Genomic DNA, 27826 nt, shown 5'->3' with positions numbered 1-27826 from the left:
CCTAGAAACTAAGCACTGGGGGTGGGTTGCTGGCAGGGGGCGGCGGGGGGAGGGGATGCAGGGAGGTGGGGGAGAGGCAGGGGGCCGGTGGTGCCGTTTGGGTGCAGGTGGCAGAGTACAAACAGGGTGTGGGGGCGGATGTAACAGTCCGCTGAGGCCTAGCCGCGGGCCGGTTCTGTGGTGCCCGTGCCAGGGTGTGCCGGCCTCTATAACTGAAAACCTGTCTCCAGAAGAGGTCTCATCTTGATTGTGGTATAGAAATATTTTTTCTGATATAGAACATACCCTTTTCAAAATGCTCCCCTACTCCACAGATTCATGTCTCCGTGGGTCAAATCACGACCCCACGCATTTGGTTCTTTTATTGTAAGAGAAAAGCAGGGCCCTAAAGCTGTTAGGGCCTTCCTGTGCACGTCAGTACTGGTCTGTATCGAGCACCCATTAGGCGCAGAACGTTGTTTCCTATTCTTGCTTGTTGGGAACAGCTTTGAAAGCCTTGGATGAAGGTACCAGGTGCCGTCATTTAGAAGACAGTTATTCCGCCTTTTATTATTTTTAAAAAGTAATTTTATTGTTTGGGTTGCCCCCTTTTTTCTTTGCTGGGCAGTACAGAATGTGTTAAAAGTGCCTAACAAAAACAAGACAGTAGGGGACGCAGAAAGCAACACAAGAGGTAAAATGCTCAGCAGGAGATGATCTTAATAAGCAGTCAGGACTACTCTTCCTGCCGCAGAGCCGCGTGTCCTGCCAGCCTCATCTGTTGAGAGTTTCATTAAATTTGTTTTAATGCCTTGCCTGATTTCAGTGTTCTCCAGTGACCTGATTTTTAAGAGAAACAGCATTTCAAATGTTCTGAATAAATTATTATCATGTAGAACCCGGTATGGGGAAAGCGTTGTTGAGTTGCAAGGACCCTGAACCCAGCAGTAGAGAGCTGTAAAATACATGTCTATTAATTTTAGCAAGTGAAAATGAAATGTTCCTTCTTTCCCTCACAGCACAGCTCAGTGAAGCCTAGATATATTTGTTAGGCATAAACATCATCGGAAAATACTGAGTCATATTTACATAGTGCTGGCTAATGTCACAAGGTCTTATCAAACTGTTTTAGAAAGGAAAAAGCTTTTAGGCAAACGTATATGAAGATGATGTTCCACAAAATGTTTAAGCCAATTTTTTAGGCACTTCCTCCTTTTAGCTGAGGAAGATTTGCATAATACATCTTTAAATAATCTTTTGTCCGCTTGGAAGTAACCCAATTTTTGTTGTTGTTTTTCATTCCTATTAGAAGTAATAGGAAGTTCTTCATGCTCATCCACTTGAAAATGTGAAGCATTTTGGGATATTCTAACAGATTTGCTTTCCGATAAGAAAGTTATTCAGCACTTAAAAGAAATTATGAATAAGATGCAATTTCATTTGGTGAGGATGTATTGAATTTTTAACATTTTTTTAAAAAAGTATGTATTTGGGGGCACCTGAGTGGCTCAGTCGGTTGAGTGTCTGACTTCGACTCAGGTCATGATCTCACAGTTCGTGGGTTCGAGCCCCGCAGCAGGCTCTGTGCTGACAGCTTGGAGACTGGAGCCTGCTTTGGACTCTGCGTCTCCCTCTCTCTCTCTCTGCCCCTCCCCTGCTCATGCTCTGTCTCTCTCTGTCTCAAAAATAAACATTAAAAATTTTTTATTGGGGCGCCTGGGTGGCGCAGTCGGTTGAGCGTCCGACTTCAGCCAGGTCACGATCTCGCGGTCCGGGAGTTCGAGCCCCGCGTCGGGCTCTGGGCTGATGGCTCAGAGCCTGGAGCCTGTTTCCGATTCTGTGTCTCCCTCTCTCTCTGCCCCTTCCCCGTTCATGCTTTGTCTCTCTCTGTCCCAAAAATAAATAAACGTTGAAAAAAAAATTTTTTTATTTATTTTGAGAGAGAGCACGTGAGCAGGGGAGGGGCAGAGAGAGAGGGAAACAGAGAATCCCAAGCAGGCTCCTGTGACACAGGCTTGATCTCACAAACTGAGCGACCATGACCTGAGACGAAATCAAGAGCCGGATGCTTAGCCAACTGAGCCACCCAGGTGCCCCTGTATTGAATATTTTAAAAGTTTTTAGAAGTCAGAGTTTCGTAGTTTAAGGATGAAAGCTAATTTGAAATAGTGGTACCCAGAGCAATTAATATGTGACTAATTTTAATGACAACTCAATTTTGTAATAAATGGAGTTTCTTCTCTATATATGATACATACTTAAAGGTTACATCATGTACAGGAAAGAGTTTAGTAATCCTCACATTAATCATTAAAATTGCTTCAAATGTAGTTCATAAATAAAACGTTTCTAATACTAAGAAAATCACAAAGTCGGTAGGTTTGTCATAACCACTCTCACAGGATCCCTTGTCAAGGAACGAACAGTCATCTAGAAGCAAAAAAGCAAGTTGAGAAAATTTTGCGCCAAGGTGTTACTCAAGAAGAAACAAAACATAGCAGGCTGAGCAGTTGTGGGCCGGGAAATAATGAGTTGTTCAAAGAACCGGGAGCATCATGTGGAGCGTTAGAAGGTGAGGCTGAAGCAGGCAAATTAGCGGTTTGTGAAGGGATCCTATTCCATGCTGAGAACGTTATCCCATAGCCCGGGGAAAATTAACTGAAGGCCAGGAAGGGATGCACCGTTAGACGCGTCTGAAAATTGCAGACAGTGGACCCAGGTCTCAAGTGGGCAGAGTTCTGTTCCCAACAACAACTGAGGCCTGCTTTCCTGGCAGAAGTAGGCAGAGGCCTTGGACTAGGGCCTGTGGAAAAGCTAACTGGACAGACCAACTAGTGAGAGGCTACTAAAAGCCATCCGAGGGCGCCTAGGTGGCTCAGTCGGTTAAGCCTCCGACTTCAGCTCAGGTCACGATCTCACGGTCCGTGAGTTCGAGCCCCGCGTCAGGCTCTGGGCTGATGGCTCAGAGCCTGGAGCCTACTTCTGATTCTGTGTCTCTCTCTCTCTCTCTCTGCCCCTCCCCCGTTCATGCTCTGTCTCTCTCTGTCCCAAAAATAAAATAAACGTTAAAAAAAAAATTTTTAAAGCCATCCGAAATAATTCTGAGGAGCTTTTAAAATGATATACTGAGCATTTCTTGCAAGGTGGTTTAGGAAGTATTTGAATCGCTGCATTCTAGAAGAAGAAATTTTCAGCTATAAAGACGATTTAAAGCAAAAGTACTTTACTCCCTAATGTAGTCTTTCCTTTCAATCTCTGCATTTTATTGATCGTACAATAAAAGAATGTTCATATGTAAGTTTTAGTAATTAACACTATAAAACTGTATCGATACGTCCAAAGCCAAGTGGATAATTGAGAGAATTCTTTAGATAATTTAGGACAAATAACACTTTCCCTGAAATCTTTGTATAATTGAGATTACAACGAGATATATCTTTCTTGAGTCACTTCTATAATTATCTTATTTTGTCCCACTGTGCTTTAAAGTATAGATGGGAGCCTCCCTCAAATTAAAAGGTTCAGCAGAAGATTCTATGCAGATGTACTATGCAATTGTTATAATTCTATCTGAATTGCGGATGTTTCATCTTAACGTGCACATCATAAACCATGTTATTTCAGTTTAATTTGCTGTTCTGTTTCCATGGTAATTATGGTTTGGGAGAATGGATTTTAAAAAAGATATATTTCAAGATAAGTAAAAACAGAAAGCACGTTGTGTTTGTTTTTTATGTCCTAATTTACAGATGTCTCACTTAACTTTTATTGCTATTTGTATGCATCGCTTTGAAATGTTTACATAATAAGAAACCAGTCTGTGGAGACAGATAGTCTTTGGATAAGAACAGAGAACAATGATGTAAATTTGTTTGAACCGTGCAAAATTCAAATGTGAAGGCTTTGAAAATGGTAAATCATTACCTATGGAGAATTTGAATAATCAGTAAAAATGAATAAGTAAGTTTAAGGTGAAGGGATTCTTATGTTTCCTGGGCTTTGATGATTTTGATTAAATTTCAACCCCAATTTCATGAATTAATGTGCAGAAAGATATTTATTCAGTTCTGAACAGCTCATACCATAGGATCTTTTTATGTAAAATTTTAAGGCACGTTCGTTTGGGTTTTTGTTTTATTATTCATTTGTTTAGTCAGCATACGAAAATTTTAAATCTCACTGGTCTTTTATTCAGTTTCATCTTCTACTTTATATGTTAGCACAAACAACTGATTCTGTACTGTACCTTCCACCCAAACTGTGGAGTGCAAGTCTCCTAACAACTCATTTTTTATCACTGAAAAAACTAAAGTCACAGAAAGATCTAGTTACCTGCTTAAGGTCAAGGTCATACAACTAAGTGTGGAAGAGCTAAGGAGAAGATATTAATTGAAAATACGTTACAAATTATTAAGCCCTAGCCAATAATTAGAATTATTGTACAAGGACTTAATTCTGGCATCAAACAAACAAAACAAAACAAAAGAAGTATAATTCTGTTAAGAAAGCCAGCAAGGTTAAGTGAACTACAGAATACAAAAAGAGGATTATTTAGACTTCTCGAGGGCAGCATTGTTAGCTGTTCTGAGATTTTTCTGAAACGGGTATCATGTTTTTTAATTAAATGGCAAAGAGATTTGAAAGTAACATAGAAAAGGATGCAACAGAGGCAATAAGGATAGAAGAATATTTTTGACAATTACAAAGTTTTCTGTCCATTATCAACCATTAGAAATGACTTACCAGGAAAATTATTTTCAAAGAGACCCTGAGATAAGCCCAAACATTTTGTGATGCTCTCCCCTCTGTGAGACATCAGAGAAATGTAAGTGCTTAGCTACATGAACCAGCAGTATCCTTGGTGGTGGTGATGACGACCATCCTCCTCTTTTAGACTTAGCCAAGACCGGGAGCCCAACAGAAGTGTGACACCTCCTCTGCCGCCTTTGCCATTTCAAACCAGAGAAATGACAAGTCCCCTGGTTAGCGATGACGAAGTGTTCCCACTGGTGAGTTGCTGGTTGTGGTGGTTTTTTTCCTTGAAGGACTGATGACTTTTACAGTGATACCTATATACTGGTATATATACACACAGTTGTTGGGGAAAAAAAAAATTGTTGCTTCTTGACTAGGACTCCAAGGTGGGCCTGTGCATCATTTTGGCCATGCCTTTCTATGGAAGAAAAAGAGATCCTTAATGTTTCATGAAGTATTTCAATCTCTGGTTACTCACCTCTAGTGCAGGCCAGAATTATGGGGGGTGCTTTTGAAAATCTTGAGTGCTTGGGACTTATCCCTACACATCCCACGAGCCCTCCACAATCTGAATATTTTAAAGAGCTACAAGTGATCTTTTATGCCTGTTTAAAAAAAATCTTTTCTATTGACTCTGACATACATACAGAAGCTTGCACAAATCAGAATTGGACAGCTTGATGAATTAGCACAAAGGGCACATCAGTGCAACTACTACCCAGGTAGAACAGAACATTGGTAGCACTCCAGAGGCACCCCTCACGTCCCCTTCCAGTCACTCCTTCGACTTGCCCCCAAGGTAACCACTGTCCTGACTTCTAACGTCATATATTTGTTGTGGCCACTTGTTGATTTTACGTAAGTAGAATCCTATTACCTGTGTCCTCTGTGTCTGGCTTCTTTTGCTCAGCATTATTTCTGAAATTCGTCACCCATATTGTTTTATATGGCTGTACTTGATCCATTTTTGTTTCTCTGTAGTATTCCATTGTATATAAATGCTACGTAGAATGACACCACAATCTACCCATTCTCCTGTCAACAGATGTTTGAGTTATGTCCTGCTTGGGAATAGCTCTGCTAAAAGCATTCTTGCATATGTCTCTGGGTACACATGGGTACACGTTTCTATTGCATTTACTCCTAAGAGTGGAGCTGCTAGGTCATAGGATAAGCTGCATAAGGTCAGCTTTTGGAGGTAGTGCCGAGCGGTCTTCCTAACTGCTGGAGCTAGTTAATGCCCCAATAAGTAGTCTATGAGTGTCCTTGTTACATATTCTTTCCAACACTTGGCATTATTTGGTCTTTTTCATTTTAGCTTTCCTGGTCGGTGTGTAGTAACTTCCTATTGTGGTTTTAATTATTTGTCTGGTGACTAATGGAGTTGAGGACTTTTTCATGTATTTATTGGCCATTTTGATATTCTCCTTCGTGAAGTGCCTGTTCAGCTTCCTTGCCTAATTTTCTGTTGGATTGTCTTTATTCTCATCGATTTGTATGAGTTCTTTACCTGTTCTGAAGATAAGTCCTTTGTTGATTATATATATCGCAGATATCTTCTCCCGTTCTTAACTTGACTCTTCACTTAAGGGTATCTTTTGGTAACCGGAAGTTCCTAATATTAATACATCCAAACTTACGAATCTTTTCCTTTATGGTTAACATCTTTTGGTATGCTATTGAAAACTTTTCTCGTCCCAAGTTATAAAAATATTATTCTATGTTACCTCCTAGAACCTTTGGCTCTTTACCTTTTGTGTTTACATCTACGCCTGGAATTGCCTTTTACCTATGGTGCAAGGTAATATTCTCAATCCCTTCCCCCGTGGAAATAGCCGGTTGAACTTGCACATGTCTTTCAGTCCTGTAGATTCTATTTTTTTTGTTTAGTTTTCTTGATCTATTGTACTAAGACCTCCAAGAACTGTTGAGTAGCGGCAGTGGTAGAGCCCGCATCTTTCTCTCCTCAGTTACTGCAGAGGGAAAGCTTTACGATATTTGCTAGAGGTGTTTTGTAGATTTCTTTTAAAGATTAAGGAAATTCCCTCTTACTTCTAGATTGCTAACTCTGTTCATGAATTGATATGGAATTCTATCAAATACTTTCTCTGCCTCTTTTGACATTACCAAAAAGAAAAAAAAAAAAAAAAAAAGAAATGACCATGTGAGTTTTCTCTTTTGCTTGCCTAATGTGACGTATTTCTCGATTTTTCGGTTGTTAACCCACCTCTGAATTCTCGGAATAAACTCCACTCGATAGCTGGATTTGGTTTGCTCACGTTGGCTTAGAATTTTTGCTTCATGTTCACTAGAAGAATTAGCCTGTAGTGTTCCTTTGCTGTCCTTGTCAAGCGCTGATATCAGATGCCGCTGACCTCATAAGACAGGGAAAGCGTTCTTCATCTCATATTCCTCTGTTTCCTCATTTGCCTTGGCAATCTGTGTTGGTTTCTATGCAGAAGGTGAAAGAGCCAGCTCTCCCTGTCTTGAGAGAGTGGCCTCGTGTAGGTTAATTTCGGATTTACATTTTTTGGTCCTTGACTTTTCATTTGATCCTCTTAGTGTCTAGTTCTGTGCTGAAATTTTCTACTTTATGATTTAATTTCTTGAACATAATAATCACAGGGTTTTTTAAAGTAGCTATTTGCCTCCGAAAGTAAGTCGTACTGGTGGCAATTACTTTCACTTGTATTCAAAGTACATTTGTGTAATTTTCACTGCCTCTCCCTGATATGCTAATGGATACAAATTATAAACAATGACAACAGAAAATGTCTAAACTGGATGGGGTGTCCCATGAGTACTTTACTGCTTTTCTGGAATCCATCACCTTCTTTTGGGAGAGACTGGAAGTCAGAGTCAAGCTATTTCGGAAGGAGATGACTTCAAACCATTAACTTTTGAAGTGTCAGAGACCTCTAAAGCCTTGAAATGCTCTTTTGTGTTCATCTCAACATAAAATGCCAAAGTTGGGGCTCCTGGGTGGCGCAGTCGGTTAAGCGTCCGACTTCAGCCAGGTCACGATCTCGCGGTCCGTGAGTTCGAGCCCCGCGTCGGGCTCTGGGCTGATGGCTCAGAGCCTGGAGCCTGTTTCCGATTCTGTGTCTCCCTCTCTCTCTGCCCCTCCCCCATTCATGCTCTGTCTCTCTCTGTCCGAAAAATAAATAAAAAACGTTGAAAAAAAAATTTAAAAAAAATGCCAAAGTTATCTGAAAAGAATAAAATTCTATGCCAACAAAGTAAACGAAATCAACTTCCTCATTTTAGCTGTAGGAACTACTAAGGGGACTTAGCCAATTCTGTATCGCAAATTTTTGATCTTGAAGGACTCCAAAGCAAGCATGTACTCCAGTGAGGCAAAAGGAAAACAAAACATGATGAATTGCTAAATGCCCCATGGTTCTAATATCAGATGATTTTAGCATTTTAGGATCGTTAGTCTCTGCTCAGATATCGCCTCATCCGAGATGTCTGAGCAGCCAACCTGTGGCGGCCCCTCCCTCTTCGATCCCTTGTCCTGTGTTTGTTTGTTTTCATAGCTCTTCACCGTAAGACATTTTATGTCTGCTTGTTTGTTTGCCTCCCTCCCCTAGAATTTAAGCTCCAGGAAAGCAGAGATTTTTTTTTTCTGTCTTTGTTTTACCGTTGTAACCCCAACACCTAAAATAGTGTGTGGTACTCGTAGGCACGTAAAAAGCATACAAGAGTATCCGTTGTATTAACTTAATAGACACTGGGCTTCCTTCTGTCTCTAAAATTCCACATTACGCCTTTGAGGACGTTCATGAGCCCCAGAGTCACTAGGAAAGAAAATTCTCTACTGTTTTAGGTCTGGGCGTGGGGAATTTAACCTGTGACAGGACCCCAGAGTCTGAAAGACATAGCCCAGTCCACTGTTCTGAGTCCAGTGGTTTCTGTCAACTTCTGCATTTTAACTTCTATGTCAGTACTGTCCCTACCGAGAGCACCAGCGACCTTCTAGTTGTTAATTCAATATGCTTTTAAGAACTCATCTTCCTTCATCATTTTTTCTCGAAACTCATATTCTCTGGCTTCTATCTGAAGCCAATGACACTATTTTCCACTGATTTTTCTTGCTGCCTGTTTCCTTTTTCCCAGTCTGCTTCCAAGTTTCTCTCTCCTATGCCTGTCCTTAGATGTCATCGTTCGTTCGTAAAATCAACCTGTATTACAAGCACCCAGGATATGGAAGGTTCTGTTTTAAACACATCTTTGATGAGACAGACAAGTGTACAGTCTAGTGAAAAAAAGAGAGGAACCCCATCGATGGATGAATGAATAAACAAATAGTGTTATAGACACACACGATGGAATACTATGTAGCCATAAAAAGGAGTGAAGTATTGATATATGCTATATTGTGGCAGGTGAACCTCCAAAATATTATGCTAAGTGAAAGCAATTAGCCACAAGAGGTCATGTATCGTATTATTCCACCTATGAGAAGCGCTCAGAACAGGTAAATCATAGAAACAGGGTGCAGACTGATGGTTCCACGAGCAGTGCAGGGAGCAAGGAATGAGGATCAGTGGCTTGATGGGTTCAGGTTCCTTTCAGGATGATGAAAATATTTTGTAACTAGAGAGAGATGGTGGTTGCACAACATTGCGAATGTACTAAGTCGGAACCAAATGAACCAAATTGTTCATTTTTAAATGGTCTTATTTTATGTGCCCTGTACCTCAAAAAAGGGAAGGAACAACTAATGACTAGAAACAAATGAATATATAAGAAAATATCAAAGAGTGATAAATTCTACGAGGAAAGAAAAGCCAGGAATGCCATCATATGATAGGAAGTGATGGCAGTGTGGGGAATTACTGTCGGTTGAGTGGCCTGGAGAATGAGGAGGGGACGCTGAGGGGGGACCTAAATTAACAGAAAAAGATCTAAAGACCTGGAGGAAGAGGGCTTCCGGCCGAGAGAACCACTAGTGCAAATCTGCAAGGCAGAAACAAGAGTAGTAAAGTTTGAGAACCAAAAGGGGCGTGGGTGGGGTCTGGAGCCTAGAAGGGGAGAGAGAGAATGGAATGAAAGGGGGGCCAGAGAAGCAGTCAGAGGAAGACCATATGTGGAGAGACTGTAGGCCATAGGAAGGAATTTGACTTTCGTTTCAAAAATACCTTTGAAAAGACCCTTTGAGTGCCAAATAAGTAATAAATTCTAGAGGGCCAAAAGGAGAAGCGGGGAGAACCATCTCCGGGCTCTTTTCAGTAGTCCGGGCAAGAGATGATGATGCTGGCTTGGCAGCGTGGACACAGAGTAACACAGCGGATCCAGGAAACGCTAGAAGTAAAATATGGGGATCATCAGCATAGGGCTGGTATTTCAATCTATAGGACTGGATGAGTATAAACAGGGAAACTCCCAAGACCAGGCCTTAGACCACAATACTTAGTGGTCTGGTGGGGATCTTCAAGGAGAGGAGCAAAGTTTGATGGTGAAGAGGGGGGACCCATGAGTGACGAGATTCATCTGCAGAAGCAGCCACTGAGAAGACAAGAAGGAATAGAATCCACAGTACAGTTAGGAGTAAGAGTCCCTGAAACACAGTATGGCCTGAAATATGGCTATGGTGCAAATGGGTATAGAGAGGAAGGGGCTCCCTCCCGAGAAAGAGGCGAGGCCACCCAGTAATGAGTGAGAAAATGAATATACTAGTAGAATGGGCAGATGGTGTTAACTAACCTTTTGACACAAGGTCCTGAACTGTAAGTAAAAGCAGTCCCTGCAGTAATAGAAATTCTTCCTCCATCCACCCACCCCAGCATTCAGCTGCTCAGGTGCAGGCATGCGTCAGCACTTTATTTAGGCTTGGGTTTTACCAAGTACCTAGAACAGAGGAATGGTTACAATGATGGATCTGGAATATAAGCAGAGTCAGAAGGGAATGGATGCTGTGAGAAAGTAGGAATATGAGACGAAATAAGCTGGAAGGGTAATGGGTGGGTTGCTGAAAATCTTGATTAGTAAATAATGAAGTTATCGTTGATGACAGTGTCAAGAACACAGCCATGGGAGTGGGTGCCTGAAATGAAGCACTCTCCTAGATTCCTTTTTTTTTTTTTCCGAGAAACAGAGTGAGACAAAGTGTGAGCGGGGGAGGGGCAGAGAGAGAAGGAGACAGAATCTGAAGCAGGCTCCAGGCTCTGAGCAAGCGGTCAGCACAGAGCCTGATGAGGGGCTCAAACCCACAAACTGTGAGATCATGACCTGAGCCGAAGTCGGACGCTCAACCGACTGCGCCACCCAGGCGCCCCCAAGATTCCATTTTTGAACTGCTGTTTTTATTTGCATGTTTTGGATGATTTCAGTCAGACTCACAGCTTTAATTATCTATAACTTTGAAATATCTCTAATCCAAACCAACCTTTTGGGATCTGGATTGATATATCTCATTGTCTACATGACAATCTGAGCCCCAAGTCACCTCTAACTCAGCATTATTTAAGATCAAATGCATTTTCTTCATTCATATATTAATTCAAAATTTTGTTTGAAATATACTCTGTGCTAGAAACTGCTAGAATCTGGAGAATCCAAAATAAATAAGACCTTACCCTTAATGGGCTCCTTCTACTGTTTTTCGTTTATCAATAAATGGCATTGATGTCACGCAATCATCACTCAAGCCAGAAGTTGGGAAGTCATCTGAGATCAGGTTTCCTAGAATCTGAGATGAAGATTCCTATGAAAGTGATTTATTGAGGGTACTATTCTTGGCAGGAGGAGAGTCAGGGAAGCAGTCTAGGGGAAGGGAGAAAAGCTAAACAAGGATAAGATCTCAGCTAGAGAGGAGATTGGCGTGGTCTCACCAGGAGCTTGGGGCACAAATTGCACAACAGAGTTGGTTCCCCCAGAGACAAGAAGTCTGGCATGTTGTACCCCCTGTCAGTCAGTCAGTCATTGCCTCTTAGAGGAGAAGGGAATGGGCTGAGGGGGGTATTGCAACTTCCCAGATGAGGCAGAAGGCTCCAGTTCAGCTGAGGGCAGGTCTCCAGAGAACCAACACCCACAGCAGCTGGAGGACAGATGCACCAGCCTGGTGAAGGAAATTCCAGTAGGGCACCAACAGCATCCACTATAGTCCACCTCTTGAACCACTTAGATCCGTGTTCAACTCCTGTTGTTCATTCCACTCAGACCTGTCTTCTCCAAGATTCTGACTGGTCATAATTTCTGGGAAAACCTATAAGAGGAGGGTTGCTACAACTTGATGCTACAACCGGTCTCAAGGACTTGATAGACACCATCCCCTCACCCATTCTAGATTCCCCTCCCTCTCAGCTGGCCAGGTAGCTTGCCTTGTGGGGTGAGCCCCTGGTTCCCATGGCCTTATCCGGATGTGGTTTGCCATTTATAGTTAAAACTGGGCATGATAGTATTCAAAGAAACCTCAGTGGCTCGACTAAACATAAAATATATTCTTCACTGCCCCCATTATACAGTAGTAGCCTTTGTAATGATTAGGGCCAGGTACCCCTGCTAGTATAGCACCTCTTTTCTGTGCTTCTGAACTGCCAGCATGAGGAGCCCAAAGTGGCTAGGTGCCAGCTAGTGCTTTAAGTGTAGTGAGACTCTTACAGGTCTCCTGGTAGAGGCATTTCTCCCTCTGAGACCCGGGACCTGTAGATCAACAGAGCCTAAAGATACAAAGACAGAAGGTACTAATTCTCCAAGTGGGTCAACAGAAATGATAGAGTGGAGCCATTCCTACATCCTCCGTTTCATTCCCAGATTCGCGTATTCTACCTGTTGGAAATACAGTAGCATATAAGGGCCATTGGTTTAAAATCTATACCATATCCTGAAGAATAGTACCCCATCCTCACAAGTTAAAATTTGCAAGCTGATGCCTCAGTTCTGCCTTCAAGAAGCCTATCAGGGTAGCATCCTCTAGATGGTGCTATATGTGGTAAGACCAATTAATACCATGGTCATGTCCCCACTGCCATACTCCTCTGCTTTAAGGTAGGTTCCTTTACTACTAATCAGGATCCCACGTCAGTAAATCAGTCTCTCTGCGAGCTTTCAGGTAGTGGTCAAGGCCAAGGCCCTTCAGGCAGGAAAGGCAAACCCATACAATATGTGTCAGTGCTGCTGGTAAGGATGAAACATTGCCCTTTCCAAGGTGTCAGGGACCTGGTGTAAACAAATTGCCAACAAGAGGCTGGTTGGTCTCTTTGAGGGTTGGTGCCATGTCAGGAACTCAGCTTTAGTCTCTATTGCAAGCAGATCATTCAACAAGCAACAGTTCACTAAATTAACCTTGGTGAAAGGGAGACCATGCTGTTGGGCCCGTCCATAATTTCCACCAGAGTGGCCAAGGACAGAGGCTAGATCAAGTCATCATACCCGCTTCTTAGATGCTCTGTCTCAACTCAGTAGCATTAGAGGAACTGTTTTGTCAACAGTAGACGGTTTTCTGCCCCAGATGGCATGGCCTTGGCTTCAAAATCTTAAGGGTCTTCAATGCAACTTGACTCGTGAAACTTTGCAGAGGCTGCACAGAGCAATTTTTTTTCTGTGTCAGAGATTCTGCTAGTATGAGATCTTCCAAGTCATTTTGCCCAGATGGTAGGACTGCTCGTACCCCATTCCCAACCTACTGCAGTGTCCTTTCTTGCTCTGGGCTCTACCGCAAACACAGAATGAAACAGAAACAGCCTTCTGTGTCACCCAGTAAATGAGTCAGATTATTCCACCCAAGAGTGGAAGATGCTGCTTCCAAAACCTAAAAAGACCTACCAAGCTTTGTGCTGCTTTCGTGATAAGAAATGCAAGGTGCATTAATTTGTGCTTAAGAGATATCCTACCATGCTCCATATAACTGGACACCTAAAAACGTGTCGAGCCCAGGGCTCCTGGGTGGCTCAGTCGGTTAAGCATCCAATTTTGGCTCAGGTCATGACCTCACAGTTTGTGGGTTTGAGCTCCATGTTGGGCTCTGTGCTGACAGCTCAGAACCTGGAGCCTGCTTCGGATTCTGTGTCTCCCTCTCCCTGCCCCTCTCCTGCTCTCTCTCGCTCTCAAAACAATAAATGGATATTAAAAAAAAATTTTTTTAAGTGTCAAGCCTGTGAACCATTTATGGGGTTTATCTTTCACTCTCTGGATGGAGTGTGTCCTTCCAAGCCTTCGACATACTTGCCACTTCCTGCTCATCAGATCTTAGCGTGATGTTAATGTTACTACATTATGCCCTATAATTTATAGCCCTTGGAATGTCCAGACGGCCCAGGCTTCTTCAGAATTTATTGTGACAGCATCCTTACATAACACATAACACTGGGGCAAGAACATGAATGTGTACTGTTGTCTGTCAGACGTGGACACCAGCTACTTACTTCTGATCCTCCTCCTCATTGGGTATTAAAAAGAGTGCATTTGTCAAGTCAACAGCAGCATATCGTGTACCTAAGTCTATAGTAAAGATACTCTATTCGGCACCACAGCCACAGCTGGCGCTACTACTTGGATGAGTTTCTACGGCACTCCATTATCATCCGCCATGATCCATACACTTTGTCAGAGGCCAGACTTACGAACTCAATTCCCCTAGAGCAGGGTTCACCGGCATCCAGATCGTCAACTCTTGAAACACCATATAAAGCTCCATTCTTCCAATAAAACAAAAGTTGAAGAAGAGTTCAGGGACCCCAGAACTAGAAAATTAAAGTACAGATGTCCTCAACTTATTTTTTAAATTAACCTAAAACAGTAGTTTGAATGAAGCACGCGCACACATGTGTGTGTGTGTGTGTGCATGTGCACACGCATGCATTAGTAAGAACTTAGGTCACAGGCAGTTAAATGAGCACTTCCATATTGCCGTGAAGTGTGGAACTGGGCGCTTACCACGACGCTTTCTCAGTGGACAAACGAAATACATTCCTGCGTCATGGCGTTCCCCAGGAGGAAGCCACTCTTACCCAGGATGCATCGTGCTGCCAGCCTTCCTCACCCGGCCAACTCCAAACAGCGATTCGCTCCCAATTTCAGCCAGTCCTTAATTTTTCCCCCTATATAAGCTTTCTTTGCCCCCGTCCTACTGTAATCTTAACATTAGCTTTTTGGAGTTGCTTGTTTTCAGATGAAAACCCTTGGCTTTACAAATTGAGTGTGTTTGAGGCAAGTTCCATGGGAATTTTGTGGGCCCTGCATTTGCAGCTGGACATGGTAATATTCATTTCTGGAGCTTTTGAATATAAGGGTGCTGTGATGTTGTCATTTGTGGAGGATTGCACGAGCAGTCACTGTGTTATACCAGTAGGGACGGTTCAGCCTGGATTGTTTCATTAAGAGCTGTACCGTCTGACGGCGTGCCAGGGATGAGGCATGCCTGAAAACAGGAAGGTTTAAAAGGCTTTGTGTTCCTCACCTAACGTTTCTTTCTCTCTTTAGTCTCCCCCAGATATAGTCTTCCCAGCCTCTTTGGCTGCACAGCATTTCCTTCTGGAGGAAGAGAAGCGAGCAAAAGAATTTGAAAAACTTCTAAACACACATATTGATGAACTGCAAAAACATACAGAATTCACTCTTAATAAATACACCAAGCTAAAACAAAATAGACACATTTGAGCTTTTAAACTCTTTTATTTGCTTCCCCCACCCCGAGGAAAAAAAAAAAAAAAGCTCTGGCAAAATATTTACAAACCTGGATAATGAAACTGAGAAATTTTGTTCTGTTTTCTTGAGTAAATCATTTCTGTTAGGCAGCTAGAAAATAGGTATTTTGTTCGAGAAAGCTGTTTGTATTTCTGCATTAACATAATAAATTCTTTGGCTATAGAGTTACTATTGAAAAAACATGACTACTCCAAAAGAGATTTTTTTTTTCCAGTCTAAAGAATATTTTGGAATTAAATATGGAGTTTTTTCCCCCACTTGAATCATGTATACTGAAAACCCATTTCCTCCGTAACAACATAAAACGAGGGAAAGGGAAAATGCTGCATTTCGAATATCCAGGGCAGCTCAGTTGTACTAGGTTTGAAAACTCAAGAATTTTTCCAGATGAAACAACCTTACTTTGAGCTCTGTAAACATCCGAAATTTCTGTTCGAAATTTCTTGTAGAAATAGCTTTACCGGTTCTACGATCATCCTTGTAATGTCTCTCTGTTTTAACACAATTAAGACATGGAATGTGCTGTTTACACATTTGAAATGTATGTACCAGCCAGAGATTAATGCTTTCCTGTAAGTACTACTTACTTCACGGAAATGAACAAGACAAAGAAGATCTAAAACATTGCTGCTGTTACAATCTTCCTTGTAATACCTCTGTTTTTAATATAATAAAGCGATGTGAAATTCTGTGAATGAAAACTTAAATGCCTAATCTCGATGCAACAGTAATAACATGGTAGTGGGCAATAAAATTCAAGTTACAAATACATACGCATGGTAATCCATTCTTCTTTCTCAAAAAATGACATTTACATAAAGATTATGAGAAATCCCAATAAAGTTATGCAAGGTAAGTCCTACAACTTTTATAGTTTTCGTTTTCTCTTCTAAGAGACTGAATCTCAGCGTACCCGAAGAGGAAGTCAAGTTGTCTTTAGATGACAGGTGTCATGACAGGTGTCATGTGAAAAAATGCAGAGCCCCATTCACTTGAGGGGACGGGACCGTGCAGTTTTGGAGAGCTCTTGATATTTGCCAAAAGGCTTCACGTAGCAATGTTCATTTCAACTCAAAACATGCCTGTGAAATCAGCAAAGCTAGTATCCTTGTTCCTGGGACTTGAGCTGTTAAGAAACTTACTAGAATCAGGGTAATCAAGAAAATCAGAAATACCCAGCTTCCAATGACTGGCTCCAACTCTTCCTACTTCCCAGTGTCACCTTTCGTAAGCAAACAGCGAACAATGCTGTATCCACAGACGCCATGTTTCATGAGAAACCATCAGAGGGGTGCAAAGCTTTTAGTGTACCCAAAAAGACCCACATGAGGAAAATAAAAGTTATGATGATTTAACATTATTTAGTAATTTCTAGCCTGGACACAAAGAAAATAGAATATTTTTCAGTATTCTCTTTAGAAGATGGGAAGAAAAAGTATGTTCAGGAAAAGGGCCTTCCATAAACAATTCTAAAACCTTTGTATCTGTAATGCAAATGCAAACGGCCCAAAAGCTTAAACACACATATCTTTATAATCCCTCAAATCTGAATGCCACTTCATTCCCTTCAGGGTTGAGACATGATTACAAATTGCAGGCTGAAAATAAAGATCTAGGCTACAGTGTTCTTAGAACTTAGCAGAGTCAAGAGAGCATGAACTTGGAGTATGTCCAGGACTAACAGTGAATTTGTTCTTCTGGATTATCATTTCAAGTCCCTAAGCAAACTTCCCTTAAATCACTAGTTCAGCATTGCACTTAATACCAGCTTTCTTAAATCAGTAGTTTTCAGTATTTTTTGCTTAACAGCAGGATTCATTGTTCAAAAGGAATCAAACACTAAAGCCCAACATATATATAATCAAGATAAAAAGCAAGCAAGCCGCTCAGTTTGCATGCTGAGAGGAGGGAAGGAGTGCGCCTCCCTGCTGCTCACCCTCCCTCCTCAGTCTCTCCCACCCTCCAGGGACCAAAGGGATTTCATGGAGCAGTTGTCCCAGGCAGGATGGGAGGGATTGGAGGAGAGGCAGGTATGCTCTGTATTAGCACACAATACATTTTCCCACAGAAACCGTGTTATGGATAACGGTTATAGCCTCCTCCCTACGACAGGAGCCATTTTGGCCCATGATTCAGCTAAAATAGGATGGAAGGAGAAGGAAAGAAACAGGTGAAAGACCGATGGTGCCGTCCAACACAGGAAGCTGGCTCAAAGAGGAAGTGTGACTTGAGTTGACTTTTGCTTCATAACAGCTTAAATATATACTCCTATTTCTGTTATTCAGGAGCATATTAAATGGTCTGCGAATGAAGCAAATCTGGGGTAGGGAGGGGCGGGCTGCTGGAAAGTCGGAGATAACCCCAAATTTTCAGTTAAGAAGACGGACAACTCTTGATTATCTGTCAGGGGAGCACCTCTGTTGGAGTGGAGCTTGCGGTCACCCCAATACCAGCATCCTGAGGTGCAGCCCCACGTAGGCCTTGACTCTCTCCTCCCACTCTGGGAGAGCAACCAAAGCCAAGCGTCTCAGACCACCTAATTAGAGAGGCCTTCCCTGGAGGTGAGTTTCTCTAGCTAGGTCCCTGCTAGGCCTCAACTATGGTCAATCTGACCCAAGCAATCTAGAAGCAACTGTAGTTTCAACAGTGATACGCGGTTATCTCTTCCCCATCCCATTATCTCAGCGCATATCAATTTCCTCTTTGTATACATGCCTCCCGTCTCCAATTGGCCCTAGAAGATTCTAAAAGATCCCAAAAGAGAGGATTAGTATTAGGCTTCCTAGCCTCCCTTGTGCTCCTAGCACAGGTCCTGATCATGGGAGAGATTGGGTAAGCAGTGACTGATAGGCGGTTGAATCCAGACATGGTGGCCACATGTAGCAAAGGCAATGAGTAGAGCAAATTTGAGGCAGTTTATGGAACGATGACCAAACACTAGGGGTATCAAATTGTCGGCTGCGGAAGAGTACGTAGACTGTGAGTTTGAACACTGGTGGATGTGAGGGGGATTTTCACTCCTACTTGACCTCACATAGGACCATCGGAGTATCTACACCTTTTGTGTTTCAACTAATATCGAATAGGAATCCGATATAGAACATTAGCCATGGTGCTTAATAGTCAGAGCCAATGAAACCCTAAGAATCCTAGGACATGAGCAATATGGTAGAAAGTGTGAGAAGGCCCAAGGATTTAAAGCACAATTAGCAACTGAACTGAAACTCCGCCCAACCCTTCCAACCCTGTAGCCTAGAGCACCACCAGTTGCTAAATTCTAAAGGATAAAATATTCCAAACTGATAGGAGGTTCTTCCCTCCTAACGTGAGGCTATATACTGTGGCCCAGGGATGACAATGAATGGGCCATGGGCCTACTGAGGGAAAAGCCTGGGGAAACGTTTTCGTGACCTCCAGGGAACTCTGAGGGCAGAGGTGAGCCAAAATATCAGCACGAGTCAGAGAAGTCAACCAGGCAGTGTTCAGAAACTGCCCTTCGTCACCATCCTCCAACGTGGGTCAGGAGGGGTCACAGTCTTAAAATTTTTTTAATGTTTATTCATTTTTGAGAGACAGAGACAGAGCGTGAGTGGGGGAGGGGGAGAAAGAGAGAGAGAGAGAGAGAGAGAGAGGAAAAGAGACACAGAATCCGAAGCAGGCTCCAGGCTCTGAGCTGCCAGCACAGAGCCCCACGTGGGGCTCGAACTCACGGACTGTGAGATCATGACTTGAGCTGAAGTCAGCCGCTTAACAGACGGAGCACCCCACGCACCCCAGTAGGGGTCAACAATCTTATAACAAAGATAAACATGACTCAGAGGCAGGCAGGCAATCAGTGTTATGGTGGCCGACAATCTCCTCACATCGCAGAACTGCCAGGTAATCTAGAATAGCAAGGTTTCAAACAGGGAAGGCTTAGAATGAAGGAGGTGCTCAGAGCCACCAAGCTGGCCCCATAACCGGACTAGAAATTCTTAAGTCTTAAAGGTTCTCAATACACCAGGACAGCTTAGATCTATTGGAGACAGATGACTCTTCACGCCTTGGCCCCGTGACCTCAGCAAAGCTTCCGTCTCCCTGTGAATAGTCGTAATGCTACCGTGTCCAAGGATTGTTGTGAGAGCTGAAGGAGATCATATATAGAAAACCGTTAGAGTCTGGAACATAGCAAGGACTCCAGAAACACTAGCCGTTAGCACTTGTTGCCATCCTCGCCCTCTGAGGCACCAGGTCTGAGCTCGGAAGACAAAATACAGCCTCCAAAAGAACAATCTGAGCATTTATCGAGGACCATGTGCTGGGCGCTACAATGTAAATTAAGCTTATTTAATCGTTAGCAGTTTTATTAAGCAATAATTTACATACCGTAAAACTCACTCATTTCCAAGAGTATAATTCAGTGATATTTTACTGGGTTTACAAAGTTGTGCAATCACTACCACGACCCAATTTCAGAAAATTTCCATCACCCCAAAAAGATCCCCATGCCCACTTGCAGTCACTCTGACATTTACCTGAACGTTGCACATAAATGGATTCATATAATACGTAGGGATTTTTGCACCTGGCTTCTTTCAGTTAGTATGTTTTTGTGGTTCATGTTTTAGCAGGCGCCAGTATTTTGTTCTTTTTTTATTGCCACCTAGTATTTGGTTGTATGGATAAACCATATTTTGTTTATCCATTTCACCCGTTGACGGACATTTGTTGTTTCCAGTTTGGGGCTATTCTAAATAAAGCTGTTATGAACATTCACATACAAGTCTGTGTGTGGACATGTTTTCGTTTCTGTTGAGTAGATTCCCGGGAGTAGAATTTCTGAGTCATATGGTATATTCATTTTTAACTTTCAAAAGAAACCGTGAAAAGGTTTTCTTCTGTAGCTGTACCATTTTCCATTTCCACTGGCAATGTGTAAGGATTCTAGTTCTCCATATCCCCTCCCATACATGTTCTTATCTGTCTCTTTCATTACAGTTCTTCCAGTGTGTGAAGTGCTATTTCATGCTAGTTTTAAGTTTTATTCCCCTAATGACAATCATGTCGAGTCATCTCTTTGTGTGCTTGTTGACCATGTCTTTTGGTGAAATGTCTATTCAAACCTTTTGTCCATTTTATAATTATATAAAATTTTATATATACATAAAATACGTTTTAGCCAAAAGTCCTTTATCAGATACATGATTTGGATATATTTCCCCCGGTCTGTGGCTTATCTTTTCATTTTCTTCATGGTATCTTTTAAAGCACGTAAGTTTTTTTATTTTGAGGTAGTACAACTCATCGATTTTTTCTTTTATGGATTGTGTTCTCGTCTTCATATCTGAGAAACATTTGCCCAACCCAAGATAACAAATATTTTCTCCTACATTGTCTTCTGAAAGTTTTTTAATTTTAAGTTTTACATCAGGTTTATGATCCACTTTGAGTTTTTTTTTAAGTTTTAATCTCTACCCTCTTCATGGGGCTCGAACCCACGACCCCGAGACCAAGACTCATACACCCCTCCTACTGAGCCAGCCAGGCACCCCTGAGTTAATGTTTTTGTCTGATGCAAGGGTCTAGATTCATCTTTTCACGTGTGGATATGCCATTGTCCCAGCATCATTTGTTGAAAAAATTATTCTTCCCCCCATCAAATTGTCTTGGTACTTTTGTTGAAAACTCAACTGACGATAAAGATGATGGATAAAGATAAAGGTTTATTTATGGACTCTTAATCCTGGTCCGTTGATCTGTGTGTGTCTGTCCTTAGGCCGGTACTATATAGTCTTAATTATTGTGGCTTTGTAGTAAGTTTTGACATTGAAAACTGTAAATCCTCCAACTTACAAGATTGCTTTGGCTATTTTGGGCCCTTTGTACTTTCGCGTAAGTTTAAGGATTTGCTTGTCAGCTTCTCAATTGCCAAAAGAGGGCTGCTGGGATTTTGATATGGATTAAGATGACAACTCTCTCCAAACTGATGGATACTGACTCTCAATTTGGTGAGAATTACCATCGTCATAATACTGAGTCTTCCAGTCAATCAGTAAAAATGAACTATCTCCCCATTTATTTGGATATTTTAAAATTTCTCTTAGAAATGTGGTAGATTTGTCAATGTAGAAGTCTTCTAGGTTTTTGCTAAATTTATTCCTATTTGATTTGATTTGATACTATTATGAATGAGGTTGTTTTCTTTTTTTTTTATATGAATTTTATTGACAAATTGGTTTCCATACAACACCCAGTGCTCATCCCAAAAGGTGCCCTCCTCAATACCCATCACCCACCCTCTCCTCCCTCCCACCCCCCATCAACCCTCAGTTTGTTCTCAGTTTTTAACAGTCTCTTATGCTTTGGCTCTCTCCCACTCTAACCTCTTTTTTTTTTTTTTTCCTTCCGAGGTTGTTTTCTTAATTTCACTATATAGAATTCATAACTAATTACAGAAATAAGATCAACTTTTATTCCGTGAACTTGCTGAGCTCATTTATTCTCCATATAAGAATTTTTTAAATTTCTTAAAGATGTCTACATACAAGATCATATTATCTTTACATAAGGATAGTTTTTACTTCTTCCTTTCCACTCTGGGTGCAGTTTATTTCTTCTGCTTACCTGATTGAGCTAGCTAGAAACTCTAATCCAATGTTAAATTGAAATAGCGAAAGCCATCATTTTTGCCTTGTTCCTGATCTTAAGGGAAAGCTTTCAGTCTTTCACCATTAAGTATGATGTCAGCTATAGGGGTTTTGTAGATGCTTTGTTATCAGACTAAGGATGTTCCCACCTATTCCTAGTTAGTTGAGAGCTTTTACGACTGGGTGTTAGATGTTGTCAAATGCTTTTTCTGCACCTATTGAAATGATCATGTAGTTTCTGTCCTTTATTACTATAGTATATTCCATTAATTTATATTCTGGGATAAACTGGTATTGCATTCTTGAGAAAAATCCTGCTATAATCCTTTCTATATGTTGCTGGATTCAATTCCCTAATATTTTACTGAGGATTTTTGTGTCTATATGCATGAAGGATAATGCTCTGTAGTTTTCTTGTCACGTGTATGTCTGGCCTTGGTATCACAGAAATTCTTGCCTCCTTGATTGAACGGGGAACTTTCCCCTACTCTATTTTCTGGAAGAGTTCATAAAGGCTTAGCATTATTTCTTCAAATGTCTGGTGGAATTCGGCAGTGAAGCTCTCCCAACCTGGGCTTTTCTTTGTGGGAAAATTTTAATTATCAATTCAGTGTCTTTCCTTGCTATAGGTCTATTCAGATTTTCTATTTCTTCTTGAGTCAGTGTGGGTGATTTGTGACTTTTAAATTCAATTTCACTTTTTTTTTTAATTTTTTTTTTTAACGTTTATTTACTTTTGAGACAGAGAGAGACAGAGCATGAACGGGGGAGGGGCAGAGAGAGGGAGACACAGAATCGGAAACAGGCTCCAGGCTCTGAGCTGTCAGCACAGAGCCCGACGCGGGGCTCGAACTCACGGACCGCGAGATCATGACCTGAGCCGAAGTCGGCCGCTTAACCGACTGAGCCACCCAGGCGCCCCTCAATTTCACTTTTATAAGAACCCCTCAAAGTAAGAATCAGGCCCATTTTATTTGGAGACTTAAAAGATCAAATGATTTATCTCAAGGTCGGATATCCGGAAAATGGCCAGTCTGTGGGGTTCCAAAGCCCACACTGCTTCTGCCAGGCCACACTGCCTCTAATCAGACATGACCTTCTTAAAGTGAGCCGCACCTCAACGGATGCCACTAAAAACAGCCCTCTTTTGGGAATGCCCTAATCCCTCTCTTTCTTTTCTCAAAAACCTGTGCCTCCCTGGAGTCCGAGTTGCTGGCAACATGGATGCTGCCCACAGACCATGGTTCTCCTCCCTTTAAAGCCCCACTGAGAATTACTGCCTTACGAGTCCCAGCATGATGCTCACAGGGGTTTCCCGGTGGGAAGGCACCCAGTGATAGAAGCAGCACTGAACAATTTAAACAGAACATTTTCCTCCCTTGCCTGCCAAGGAGGGAAAAACAAAATGCCCAAGGACCTAAGTGATTAGAAGAAACCACACTTGTTTTGACACTGACAGCTGACAACTGGTAATCAAGACCTCTGCAAAGTCCCAAGAACCTTCTGTGTGACTTCCTAAACCCCGGTCCCTCACACAGAAATGATGTGGAAGAACCCATCAGAGACAAAATGTATTTGGCTCTGTGTGTTTCACACAAAATAAAGAGTTAAGCTTTTCATTTATCTTGTCAATATGTCTTTTATGGTGAACTGCTTAAAGATTATTATACAAGATAAAGCCAAAACAGCCCATACTAACATTCTCCCCATTTGGGTATGATTTGTTTTGGGTTTGTTTATTTCTGAAAACAAGAACATTACAGCTTTGAAATTCCTCATTTTCATCAGCTTGAGGAAAATCTTCCAAAAGTCAGTACTGTTTGAGCTCAAACTATTTACAATTCTAGACATATCTCTTAACGGAGATCAATTATTTGATGAGTCATTCTCAAATGATGTTGATGGATAAAATTATGAGTAACCGAACTAAAACAGCTCTTTGGCTTCAAATACAAAGTTTGCTACATACAAAGTTTAATCTATAACCAAAGGTTTTTATATGAATAAGAGTTGAACCCAAGAATTTTGGGAGTATCTACATGTACGTGGGTGGATGTATATGTGTATGTATACAGTGTATACACATATACATACACATGAAGCTCTGAAAATAATCACCAACAAAAATAACGTGGGAGGAATCCTTTGACGACAAAGAATATGTTCATGACAGATTGTGGTGATGGTTTCCTGGACGCATACTTTCTCCAAATTTGTCAAATTATATACATTAAATATGTACAGCGCTCTGTATGTCAACCATATCTTAACACAGTTGTTTAAAAAAACAAACATGAATCAAGAATATCTCAGAGCTTGGAAAACATACACATAGTTATGTCACTATTTTGAATATGAAAAATATGAGTACTGAAGAAAATATAGGATTTAATGGCCAGACACAATTGCTTCATTTTGGAGAACGTGCATTTATTTCATTGAAGATACTATGCTTGATGGATAAGGCGCCCCAAATTTGGGGTATGTTGTTTAAGCCACCCAGTTTGTAGTACGTTGTTATATATATCCTAGCAAACTAATACACTCATATATCCCAAACTTGGAGCTGAGAAAGCCGACAATCTTGAAATGGCAACGGATGCAGATAAAAAGCACGCCAGCAAAGCCTGCTCTCTCTAAATAAAAGAAAAGGGGCAACATAGCAAAGCAGAAAACTTCTACACAATAATAACTCTCATTTAGCCAAACACCCCAGAAAAAAACTGTGGCCCACCCTCACCCACACAAGCAAATGTAAACAGCCTAGATTTCCAGCCTTGTCCCAAACCCCTTTCCAGAGTGTCCGAGAAGGCTGAGTAGGGAGGTGGAGACTATGTGGAGAGCCCCCAAGAGGCAGTAACAAGGCAACCGTACTACCCCTCTCTGGTAAGTGATATCAATGAAGAATACGGAGAGTCAGTTTACTCACCGTGGCTCAGTGGTTATGAGGCCACTCTTCCCCTACAGTGTCACTGGAGTCCATGTAAACAGCAGTAATGAGGCTCCCTTGCCCCTCCCAGCCAGGGTAGTATCAGCAAAAGACTACTGGGGGTGAGAAAAGACTCCTGGGGAGCCAGAACCCTCACCCACTCAGCAGTAAAGAGGAAGCCCTCTCCCCAGTTATTAACAGAGGTCGAGTCAACACCTGGATTTCCACTACCATCTGACAATAATGATACTTTACCCCATTTCCCTGCTCAAAAGTCATTAGAACAGGCCTACCAAGATACAAAATTTAAATAAAATCCAGAGTCTTATAATATAGTGCCCCAATATACAAGTTTAACTCAAAACTCACTTGTCATATCAAGAAGCAGGAAGATCACAACCTGAATGAGAAAAGACAATCAATAGAGGACACCAAGTTGACACAGATTTTAGAGTTACCTGGAAAAGATTTAAAGTAGCCATCATAAAATGACTCAGCAAGCAATTAGAAACATGCTTGGAAAAATAAAAATATAGGAAGTCTCAGCAAAGAAACAGAAGATCTAAAGTTAAACCAAATGGAAATCTTAGAACTGAAAAATACAATATCACACAAAGACTCGGTGGATGGGGTCTAAAATAGAATGGAAGAGACAGAGGAAACAATCAATGAACAATAGAAATCACCCAATCTGAACAACGGAAAGAAAATAGAATGGAAAAAAAAAAATCACCAGAAAAAAAATCTCAGAAATGTGTAAAACTGTAACAAAAGATCTCACATTTGTGTCACTGAGGTCTTTTTTTAAATGTGTATTTATTTATTTTGAGAGAGACACAGGGGGAGGGGCACAGAGAAAGGGAGAGAGAGAATCTCAAGCAGGCTCCATGCTCAGCACAAAACCTAACATCAGGCTCAATCTCACAACTGTGAGGTAATATCCTGAGCCAAAATCAAGAGTCAGATGCTTAAACCACTGGGCTACCCAGATGTACTACTGCAGGCTCGAAAGGAGAAGAAAGGGCAGGGCTGAAAAAGTAGTCCTAGAAATAATGCCCCAAAACTCCCTCCAAAGCTGAGCAAACTCCAAACAGTATAAACCCAAGGAAATCCACATTATAACACAATATAGTGAAATTTCCAAACACTAAAAACAAAGAAAATTGGAAGCAGAAAGAAACAACATCTTATCTATAAAGAGAAAACAATTTTGATTAAACCAGATATTTAATTAGAAATGTGAAGACCAGAAGTAAATGACATATTATTTTCAAATGCTGAAACGAACCATAAACCCAGAATATTATACCCAGTGAAAATATCCCTCAGGAATGAAGAGAAAATCAAGACATTCTCAAATGAAGGAAAACTAAGAGAATTTGTCACCATTAGATCTACCCTAGAAGAATTAAGGAATTTCTATTAACTAACTAACCAACTAACTGGATGGATGGATGGATGGAGGGAGGGAGAGATAGATGGATGGATGGATAGATGGATGGATGGGGGATGAATCTTGGAATAATAGGAAAGAAAAAAAAAACATGAGAGAGAATAAAACACGGTTAAATACAGTAGAGTGTCCTCCTAAGTTTTCTAAATTATGTTTGATGGTTAAAGAAAATTTATTACACTTTATGATGTAATTCTAAATTTTTTTTTTCAACGTTTATTTATTTTTGGGACAGAGAGAGGCAGAGCATGAACGGGGGAGGGGCAGAGAGAGACGGAGACACAGAACTGGAAACAGGCTCCAGGCTCTGAGCCATCAGCCCAGAGCCCGACGCGGGGCTCGAACTCACGGAGCGCGAGATCGTGACCTGGCTGAAGTCGGACGCTTAACCGACTGCGCCACCCAGGCGCCCCTATGATGTAATTCTAAATGTATGTAGAAGATATATTTATGGTAATTTTTCCATACATAGGGCAGGGTAAAGGAAATAAAGGAGATAAGATTACTACATATCACTGGAACTGGTAAAATGATAACACTAGAAGATTGTGATAAATTATTTATATATCATATAACCTAAAACAACGAATAAAAAAAGCTATACAAGAAGATACAGTCAAAAACACTTTGATAAATCAAAATAGAATTCCTTAGAAATATTCAAGTAACCCAGAGGAAGGCAGGAAAAAGTAAACAGAAAAATTAAAAACAGAGAACAAAATTAAAAATAAAATATTTGACTTAGGCCCTGACACATCAATAACTACATTAAATATAAATGCTCTAAATGCACCAATTAAAAAACAGGAAATGGCAGAGTAGATTAAAAGCATGACCCAACTATATACTGTTTATAAGAAACGCATTTCAAATAAATGACATAGGTAGGTTGAAAGTAAAAGGACAGAAAAGATATATCATACAAACATTGGTGAAAAGAAAGCAGGAGTGGCTATATCAGTCTCACATAATATAGACCTCAGAGCAAAGCAAATTACCAGAAAACAGGAGGACATTATATAATTCTAAAAGGTCAATCTACCAAGAAGAGAAAGCAATCCTAAATGTGTGTGTACCAAACCACAGAACTGCAGAATACATAAAAGCAAAAACTGACAAAACAAAAGTTGAAATAAACAAATCCACAATTATAGTTGGAAAATGCAATTGATTGAACTACTAGGCAGAACATCAACAGGAATACAGAAAAAATCAATAATATCACCAATCAGCAAAATTTAGTTAACACATATAGATTTCTCCACACAGCACCAGTGGAATACACATTCTTTTAAACTGCCCTCAGAACACATGCCAAGGTATATACCACACTGTGAGTCATCAAATAAACTTCAACATATTTAAAAGAAACAAAATAATAGACAGTAAATTCTACCACCACAATGGAACCAAACTAGATGTTAATAACAGAAA

At 41.1% G+C, this 27826-nt stretch overlaps 1 protein-coding gene across 13 annotated transcripts in view; it reads left to right on the top strand.

Annotated features, from left to right (window-relative positions):
• The window catches only part of DEUP1 (deuterosome assembly protein 1), an 83259-nt gene extending 67104 nt beyond the window's left edge, over positions 1–16155 (top strand). For 12 of the 13 annotated variants that reach the window (XM_023239338.2, XM_045038616.1, XM_045038618.1 and 9 more), the window contains 2 exons: positions 4874–4988; positions 15160–16155. In XM_023239338.2, the coding sequence (XP_023095106.1) occupies positions 4874–4988; positions 15160–15336 (292 nt within the window). In that variant the 3' untranslated portion in view covers positions 15337–16155. The remainder of the gene's footprint in view (positions 1–4873; positions 4989–15159) is intronic. The other variant, XM_045038617.1, reaches the window with a different exon arrangement.
• Positions 16156–27826: the final 11671 nt, after the last annotated feature.

The sequence above is a fragment of the Felis catus genome, chromosome D1 (assembly GCF_018350175.1).
Source record: "Felis catus isolate Fca126 chromosome D1, F.catus_Fca126_mat1.0, whole genome shotgun sequence".
NCBI classification, from domain to species: domain Eukaryota; kingdom Metazoa; phylum Chordata; class Mammalia; order Carnivora; family Felidae; genus Felis; species Felis catus.
This window is presented reverse-complemented; position numbering and strand designations above follow the sequence as displayed.